The sequence below is a fragment of the Aegilops tauschii genome, chromosome 2 (genome assembly GCF_002575655.3).
Source record: "Aegilops tauschii subsp. strangulata cultivar AL8/78 chromosome 2, Aet v6.0, whole genome shotgun sequence".
Taxonomy (NCBI): domain Eukaryota; kingdom Viridiplantae; phylum Streptophyta; class Magnoliopsida; order Poales; family Poaceae; genus Aegilops; species Aegilops tauschii.
Window position 1 is genome coordinate 159152948 of NC_053036.3, and position 9656 is coordinate 159162603.

At 42.9% G+C, this 9656-nt stretch overlaps 1 protein-coding gene across 1 annotated transcript; it reads left to right on the plus strand.

The window, feature by feature from the left end:
• Positions 1-7495: 7495 nt before the first annotated feature.
• LOC120974496 (uncharacterized) lies at positions 7496-8844 on the plus strand. Its single transcript, XM_040400963.2, has 2 exons — positions 7496-8243; positions 8335-8844. The coding sequence occupies exons 1-2, from the start codon at positions 7713-7715 to the stop codon at positions 8452-8454; spliced, it is 651 nt and encodes a 216-aa protein (XP_040256897.1). The 5' UTR covers positions 7496-7712; the 3' UTR covers positions 8455-8844.
• The last annotated feature ends 812 nt before the right edge of the window (positions 8845-9656 follow it).

The following is a 9656-nucleotide window of genomic DNA, read 5'->3' on the forward strand; positions in this document are numbered from 1 at the left end:
CAGAAAACAGGCTAAGTTGTCAACTGGAGGTGGTGGCGGTGTGTTGTTGTTGTTGTTGTTGTTGTTGTTGTTGCTGTTGCCTTGGTTCTGGACTAGTTGCTGTATCAAGGAGTTCTGCTGTTGAATCAACTGAGTGATCTCCGGTGGGAAGACAAATCCGGTGTCACGTCTTGGAGGCATCTGATGGGTTTAGAGGGGAGAGATTAGAATAGAATGAGGTCTAGTGAGAAAGCACTACCCATATGCACATGAGACAAACACATTCATATCACACCAAATCAATTCAAGCAAGGGCATACAATCGGTCTAGAACTATCGTTTACAAAAGTGCTCGGACTACTACTATATACATGGGGGAATACTACTAATCATATGGTGGTCATCTAGAAATTTTGACCGGTGGAAGACTCCATAATATCTGCTCCAGCTCCGTCTTCATAATCATCATCACTATCGTCGGGGTCGGAGTCGGTGTCGTCGATGATGATGTAGTCCTCGGGATGGTCGTCATCTCCTCCTGGCGCGGGGTCTCCCATGAATACTCCTAGCTTCCTTGTCAGGTTGTCATTCTTCTCCACTAGTATTGCGATTTCCTCCTCATATCCGTCGCGTGTAGACTTGAGTTCATCTTCTAGCTCCATGTTCCTGGTCATTACCTTATTCAAATTTATCATGCTTGCGCACATCTAGTTCTCCTGGCGACGAATGTGCTGGTTTAACTCCTGGATGAAAGCTGCAATGGACCTGTCCCTCCTGGTGCTGATCATCTCACATTGCTCATCTCGGCGCCCGCATATCTGGTAGATGGTGTCCTTAAGATCCTTGTGGTAAACTTCGCCGATGTGTCCCATGGCGATGTGGGCTGCCATGCACCAACTCCAGGTTGGTGCATCAAAGGAAAACTCTATGGGTTCAGTAACTGGCGTGAATGTCCTTCCTGGAACTTGAACTCGAATCGTCCAACGCTCCTCTTCTGGTAAAGTGGCGGTGTAGGTCCCGGTGAAGCTTGGTATTCCGATGATCAGGTACCTAGCGACTTCCTTCAAGTGTCGTCCAAAGGGTGTGTCCTCATCCGGTTGTGCAAACTTGTAGCTTGAGTCCGCCATCCTATAGAGTAGAAAATGGAGAGGAGTCAGAAATGAGTAGAGAAGAGTGACCTATGGCTCATCTTAGTGGTCGTGTCCTACATTCAGCGTGTGCTCTGATACCATCCTGTAGCGATCCGACCTCAGAAGGTCAAATCTCTGTGCATAAGTGTCATCCCTGGATCGGTAATGCTGACAGACACAATACCCGAATGAATTTATAACAGAGTAGCAATCACACACTTATTACATCGATAGTCTCAAGAGAGAACTTATTACAATAAATATGGCTTAAGGCCATCTAAATAAGATAACAGCGGAAGGCTTGGTAGATAAAGTGAGTCCATCACTCCAACGGCATAGCTGAGTGCACGACAACGACCTAGCGCACCTTACTCTTCGTCTGAAAAGTCTGCAACATGATACGTTGCAGTCCGAAATGGGTCAGCACATGGAATATGGTGGCAATATAACACAAGAGAGCAATGAACAAGATAAATGCTATCACTACATGCATATATGGCTAGTGGAGGCTCTATGGTTATAATGTTTTGCGAAAAGCCAATTTTTCCCTACAACAAAAGAACATATTTGGTTTAACTATCATGGTAGTTGTTAAACATTGAGAAGGTTCCTCCAACTCAATCCCAATTAAGCAGTATTAATAACCCAACAAATTAATTTAGAGTGATGAGATCAACATGATAATCCAAGAACCAGATACTAAAGATGTCCACAACCGGGACACGACTAACCATGATTAGTTTGTACACTCTACAGAGGTTTGCACACTTTTCCCCACAAGACTCGATCTCCTCCGTTGGATTTCTCGCACTACATGGTGTTTGAGAAACGGATGACCGAGACACAGTCTTTCAGAAACATTAACTCTTTACTCTGGGTGGACAGTTACATCTACTTTCCCCTACATCTGCTAGCCCACCACTTAAAGAGGTCATGCAACATACTCAACTATGCTAGAGCCCATAATAGCTTGTGGCTGCACACGGAAGTTTCTAGCATGAATAATCTTATGATCCCTTTGTGTCTGGGTGGCGAACCATAGGATGATCACACGGGTACTCCGGGATATCGTAGGACAGCACTGGATTCTCCAGGTGCCCGCAACCAATCCACCTAGATGTATATTTAAGTAGCCACCTTAAGTTAACCATTAATTAACAATCTCACATCTGTCATGGATACACTCAAACCCAATCCACGTCTACGAGCATAGCATGGCAATACAAGCATAGCATAGAAGTAACTCCCAAGGGTTTGATAATAACAGGGCAATAGGTTCTACCTCATCATCTACTTCCCAAAACCCACATGTTAAGAGACCCTACTCATGCAATGTTTGAGGGTTGAAACTAATGCATAAAACTGGGTATGAAAAGGGTATGATCAATGTGTTACTTGCCTTGCTGACGATTCGCAAACCCTAGAGACTCGTAGTAGCACGCTTCGCACTCCGGGAATTCTATCGCAAACAAACAATAGCATACATAAGCACACAAGCAAAGATGCACGGGTAAAACTCAAATAAGAAGATCAAATTTGAAAGTTCAACTGAAGAGATTCGATCTGCAAAAAGAATCAATCGAATCGGAGTTATTGAACTAAAACTACGGTAAAAAAAAACATCGAAATCAAATCTGCTTGAAACCAAATTTTAAATTGTCAAAACTTTGTTCAAGTTGATTAAACAGAAAGAGGGGCTCGAGACGTAGATTTTGGCATTGATTTCACTGGATTTGGACAAACGGTTAAGAAACGGCGAGGGATTGAAGATCAGGGGCTAATCTGTGATAAAAATAATCGCGGATAGGTCCCTGGCCGAAAATAAACAGAAAAAGAAAAATCTATCGGACGAACGTCCGCTAATAGAGACGAACGTGCGAATTCGTTCGTTAAAACGAACGAACGTTCACAAACGAACTAAACAGAAAAAAACCGAACCGATCTAAATAAAAAACCGAACCTAGGGTTTTTAAAAAAACCAACGGCTTTTACCTAAAAACCAAAAAAACCGGTGGCGGATCGGATCGGCGGCGGTTCCGGCGGCGTGCGGTGGCTCCGGCGAGGCAGCGGGGCGGCGACGGCGCGGCGGAGCGACGGCGGCGTGGCGCGGGGCGCGACGCAGCAGCGGCGGCGGCGGCGGCGTCGGGCGGCGCGGGGCGGCGGTGGCTCGGGCGGCGGGCGCGGCGGCGGTGGGTGGCGAGTTGGTGTGGGGGGCGGGGCGGCAGCGGCTCGGCCTTTTAAAGGCCCGAGGGGGGGGTGGCGTGCGGGAGGGGCGGCGCCGGCGGATATTTAGAACAAAGTGAACATTTTCTTGGCCTGAAAATACAGTTTTGAAAAATGCATATTTTTTCTAATTCAAATAAATAGCAATAAAATCCAAATAAAATTTATTTATTTGATTTTAATATTTTCCTTCAATATTACTTTTATTTTGGAGAAGTCATATTATCTTCTGTCATTTATTTTAATTTGAAATATTTTTGGAGAGAAAAATAATTAAAACCAAAATGATCCTCTTTTCAATATTTGAGAAAATTCAAATATGAAAATAATAAAATCCCCAACTCTCTCAGTGGGTCCTTGAGTTGCTTAGGATTTTTAGGATCACACCTAAAATGAAATTAAAAATATGATATGCATATGATGATCTATGTATAACATTCCAAATTGAAAATTTGGGATATTACACATGTAGTGTCTTGAATCTTGACAGACTGAACACAACAAATAGAAGAGAAAGCAAAAAAGAAAGAAAAAACAGAAAATGAGTGAGAAGGGAGGGAAATCCCTATTTCCTGCATGTTCTAGCAAATTGTCGCTGCATCGCACAGGGAGGCGCACTAGCGGGGCCAATCCATTTGACGAGTTCATTCGTTCCGGTTTGGAGTGTTTTTGTCGTGATTTTAGTTTTTCTACATTTCTTGTTTCTTTTATCTTCTGTTCCGTTTCATTTCCTTTTTTCTGTTTTCAAGTTTATTTTTACTTTTTTCAAAAAATGTTTTGAAAATTTCAAATATTATTCGGAATTAAAAAGTTGTTCGTAGTTACAAATTATGTTCACAATTTTGAAAAATATTTGAAATTTTAAAATAAATTGCGATTTCTGATTATTTTGTTTGAGATTCACAGAAAATGTTTGAAATTTTCAGAAATGTTTCCAATTTCAAAATTGGTTTACAAATTTAAAAAATTGCGCCCATTCTAAAAATTTGTTCACAATTCAAAAAGTGTTCACTTTTTTGAAAACTAGTTCATGATTCGCAAAAAATGTTTGAAATTTTCAAAAATGTTCTGTTTTTCAAGTTTTGTTGGCAAATACAAGAAAAGTTCATGTTTTCCAAAATTTGTACACAAATTCACAAATTATTCACTTTTTTTCAAAACTTGTTTGTGATTGCTCAAAATATTTCAGAATTTTGAAAAATGTTGAAGTATTTAAGATTTATTCACAAATTTAAAGAATGTTCCTGTTTTAAATTTTGTTCACAAATCCAAAAATTGTTCATATTTTTAAAAAACATGTTCGTGTTTATCAAAATTGGCTGGAATTTTTTCCATTTGTTAAAAAAATTACAAGTTCTAAAAATGTTCCCTGTCTTAAAATTTGGTTTCAAATTCGAAAATTGTCCACAAGTTTTTGAAACTTATGTGTGTTTATCAAAAACATTCAGAATTTTGAAAAATAGTATTCAGAATTTTCAAGAAGTGATTATAAAACGGAAAAATAATCCAATCTGCAGTTGTAGCTAGTTCTAAATTATTCGCGTCGCTTATTCAACATGAACTTTAACTAGCCGTGGTGGCTACCTACCTGTGTCTTCGATGGCGCGATCGTGAGCTCAAATCCTACTTTTTGTTTTTTACACCGCTCGCAGCTTCCGCGTGGACTGGCCCAGTCGGAGGACTGCTCTGTACGAGGCCCCGACATTCTGCCGCAGAATGTGGCAGATAGGAGATCCCACAAGGGAAGGGAGCTCCTAGTCAGCGCCTTCAGCGCCAACTAGGAGTTTTGACGCCTACGCAGCTGCGCTCTTGGGCCGGCCCGATACGGGCGCGCGCGCAAAAGGGAATTAAGGGATTATTTTGTTTGAGATTCACAGAAAATGTTTGAAATTTTCAGAAATGTTTGAAATTTCAAAATTTGTTTACAATTTTAAAAAATGTGCCCATTCTCAAAATTTGTTCACAATTCAAAAAGTGTTCACTTTTTTGAAAACTAGTTCATGATTCGCAAAAAATGTTTGAAATTTTCAAAAATGTATTGTTTTTCAAGTTTTCTTGGCGAATACAAGAAAAGTTCATGTTTTCCAAAATTTGTACACAAATTCACAAATTATTCACTTTTTTCAAAACTTGTTTGTGATTGCTCAAAATTGTTCAGAATTTTAAAAAATGTTTAAGTATTTAAGATTTATTCAAAAATTTGAAGAATGTTCCTCTTTTTAAATTTTGTTCACAAATTCAAAAATTGTTCACATTTAAAAAAAAACATGTTCGTGTTTATCAAAATTGGCTGGAATTTTTTTCATTTGTTAAAAAAAATTACAAGTTCTAAAAATGTTCCCTGTTTTAAAATTTGGTTTCAAATTCGAAAATTGTCCACAAGTTTTCGAAACTTATGTGTGTTTATCAAAAACATTCAGAATTTTGAAAAACATATTCAGAATTTTCAAGAAGTGATTATAAAAAGGAAAAATAATCCAATCTGCAGTTGTTGCTAGTTCTAAATTATTCGCGTCGCTTATTCAACATGAACTTTAACTAGCGATGGTGGCTAGCTGCCTGTGTCTTCGATGGCGCGATCGTGAGCTCAAATCCTACTTTTTGTTTTTTACACCGCTCGCAGCTTCCGCGTGGACTGGCCCAGTCGGAGGACTGCTCTGTACGAGGCCCCGACATTCTGCCGCAGAATGTGGCAGATAGGAGATCCCACAAGGGAAGGGAGCTCCTAGTCAGCGCCTTCAGCGCCAACTAGGAGTTTTGGCGCCCACGCAGCTGTGCTCTTGGGTCGGCCCATTACGGGCGCGTGCACAAAAGGGAATTAAGGGAAAAAAAAGCTACCGCCAGCGAATGTATCGAACATGCGACCTCATGTTTTGTGTTACCTTGAGCTAACCGCTCGGCCCCTTGAGCGGGTTTGAACTACAACTTTGTTGCCTTTTTATATTCTTTCTTCTTTCCTTAACTTCTTTCCCTTCTTTCCTTCCTTTCCCTTCTTTCCATGCCCTTCTTTCCTTCCTTTCCCTTCTTTCCTTTACCTTCTTTCCCTTCTTTCCTTCCTTTACCTTCTTTCCTTTTTCCTTTATTTCATTTTTAGTTTTCTGGTTTTTTATTCTTCCTTACTTGATGATTTTTTTTTTCATATTTGTGAACTCTTTTCAAATCGATGAACTTTTTTCATTTGTCGATGGTTTTTTTTCAAATTTGATGATTTTTTGACAAAAATCACAAATTCGAAAAGAAGTTCATCGGATTTGAAAGAAGTTCAAAATAATTGAAAATAAATCATTGACATTGAAAAAAAGTTCATCAAATTTGGTAAAAGTTCATCGAATTTGGAAAAAAGTTCATTGAATTTGAAGAAAGTTCATCGAATCAGAAAAAAAGTTCATCATAATTTGAAAAAGTTCATTGAATCTGAGAAAAGTTCATTGAATTCGATAAAAGTTCATCAAATTTTATAAAAGTTCATCATAATTAGAAAAAGTTCATCGATTTTGAAAAAAGTTCAGCGGATTTGAAAAAAAGTTCACCAATTTGAAAACAGTTCATCAAAAAATGAAAAAAAAGTTAATGGATTTTAAAAACTACAAAAATATTTTTAAAAAATAGTTCATCAATTTGAAAAAAAGTTCATTGAATTTGAAAAAGTTCATCTAATTTCAAAATAAGTTCATCGATTTGACGAAAAAGTTCATGTATGTGCAAGATAATTTATTGTCCCAGGAAGAAGAAAAAAGAAAAAAGGAAAACAAAAAGGAAAAAGCAAAACGAAATAAAATGAAAAAAAACAAGAAGAAACGGAACGGAAAGAATAAGGGTAAAGAAAGGTTCTACTTAACCACATGCTATTGATTGGTGTGCTGGTTGCACCAGTATGTAAAGAGAAAGGTTGCTGGTTCTCCGCGAGCGCAATAATTTTTGGTGGATTAAAAACACAGAAGAAAAAATTCCTATGTGGGCCGGCCCAGCGTGGGCGCGCCCGTTTGCAAAATACACATTAACAGGATTTGCCACAAGGGAAGGCATAATTCGTCCTGACTTTCAAGCCTTCCAGGCCTCTTGCATGCAATCATGAGCTGGATGGGCTCATGGACGAAATTGAGTTGCTCAGCCTTTCTGTTTCGCATTTCCTTTTTTTTCTTTCTCATTTGCAATAATTTGGAACTGTGTGTTTGGACCCAACACGACCGAACAAACGGAGTCCTTATCCGACCAGCCCGGACGTCTCCAAAATTTCCAAATCCATCCGTAGAATCTCATCTCCTTCTGCACGCTTTCCCTGAGGAGTCGACGGCGCACGCAACCTATATATACACCTTCCCTTGCGCCGTAAGAAAAGCCTCGTGAGATCATCGCCTCGTCGCCGATCGTGGTGTCCGCATGCAGCCGGCCGAGATGGATTCGCCCGCCCGAGAGATGCAGGAGATGGACGAGTTCGTGCTGGTCCCGCACGCCGCGGACCTCTGGTCGTACCAACTCGACGAGGACGACGATGCCCACGAGAGCGATGCGCGCTTCTTCGCCGGCAACGACGAGAAGACGATCGACGTGAACCACTTCGCCTCCGAGCCCACGCCCAACGCCGCACTGCAGTGCGCCACGACGGAGCCGCCGGCGCCGTCCGGCTCTGACTCTGAGAGCGAGGACTCAGTTGCCGACGAGGAGGAAGCGGTCGACGGCCTGTCGGAGAAGGCGTCGGATGCTGACGAGGACGGGGAGGTGGTTGTTGCAGATCAGGAGCCAGAGTGCAAGGAGTGGGAAGGCGATCACGGCCACGGGTGGCAGCAGCACGCGGTCGGCGTGATCTGCTCCGTGGGGCTGGCGGCGGCGGCCACCGGCCTGGCACTGCTTCTCGGCGGCCAGCAGCAGACGCCGCACAAGGTCCACTTCCGGGCCGCCGGTGGTCGCAAGGTACTTAGCCTAGATATTATGCATACATGCAGTTAACGCGACGGTACAGAATAAACTTGTGATGATGTCGGTCAATTTCTTTCATATGCAGGTGACTAAGGTTTCAGCAAGGCGAGACGCGAGGCTAGAACAGGGGATGTCGGTGCCGCGGTTTGAGCATGCGCCGGCCATGATCTCATTCGGGGGTTCCTACGGCGGGCACCTGTTTTGATGGGATCGTGTGCCTATCGATCGTGTCGTGCCCGTGCAGAACTCTGGTCCATATTACCATGTTACGTTAGAAATTAGGAAGCAAATTCGTCGACTTGATAGAAACAAGGGTAATTTTGAACGCAGTTCGGTCTGTATTTTGGTGCTTATTACATGTAACCTGGACACAGCCCGCCGTGAAATTAATGATGCTCCAGAAGGTGGAAATAAACACAATGGTGAAAGCCAAGGGCATCTCCAACCCTGATCCATAAAGCGGACACTGTTATTTATCCGCGGACAATGATACAGAAGCCGGCTATCCAATCCCGTTTGTATACATTTCGAATGAGATTTGAGCAAACTAGACGACTTTTATATAAACGGATAAACCGGATGATTTTCATTTAAACATTCATTATATTTTGACATATTTTCATTAAAAAGCTTTCGGATCCAACGTAGTATAAATCTTCATCGGCGCCGTCCTTCACGTCATTGTTATTTCCTTCCGTGTCCATCTCCGGTGGCTGTGAACCCCGCCGACGAGGCCCACATGAGGCACAAGGCGCAATTGTCTCCCACGTCCTACTCTTCGTCGGAGCCCGCGACCTCGTCGCCTCTTGTAGAGGCCAGATCGATGACCGATGTGGGCAAGCCGGTGTTTCCGTCCTTGAGCACCGCATGTGCGCGAGCGGCCTGGTAGAGCGCACGCTGCTCCTCAACGAAGTTCAGGTTCTCAACGACCATGACCTTCATGGCTTTCGTGCTCGTGAACTCACCATAGATTTGGCCGACCGCCAGCGAGTGATGCACGCGGAGGGAGAGATTGTACTGCTGCTCCTCATGCACCTACCCAAACGCCGTCACCGGCCGTGGCGCCGTCCGCTCCTCCGCCATGACAGCATCGAAGTGCGCTTGCACCAGCTCTATGGTCAATCCAGCATGGACATGCGCAGGAAGGGGCTCTAGCTCGTCGTCTGAGGTGTCCTCCATCGTCGGGTTGTCGTCGCTCACCTTTGACGAGCTTGCCGACAGGCCTACCTCTATTCACCATGCACAACGACCCTGGCAGCTGACCGCAAAGCCTGCCACCTCATGCTTTTGGTCCGTCGAGAGGCTCTTCCACATCGCCCTAGAGTTCACGGTCATGGAGGAGGTGGTGGAAGGAGGAGGATTGGAAGCAGACGTGTTTGTGATGCGGATGGTGTGGGCGAGGCCGCA

What these genes read in the sequence shown, in the direction of transcription:
- LOC120974496 (XM_040400963.2), top strand. Translation starts at nt 7,713, where the DNA reads ATGCAGCCGGCCGAGATGGATTCGCCCGCCCGAGAGATGCAGGAGATG. An exon ending in GGGCCGCCGGTGGTCGCAAG is followed by an intron (nt 8,244 to 8,334) that starts GTACTTAGCCTA and finishes TTTCATATGCAG; the next exon opens with GTGACTAAGGTTTCAGCAAG.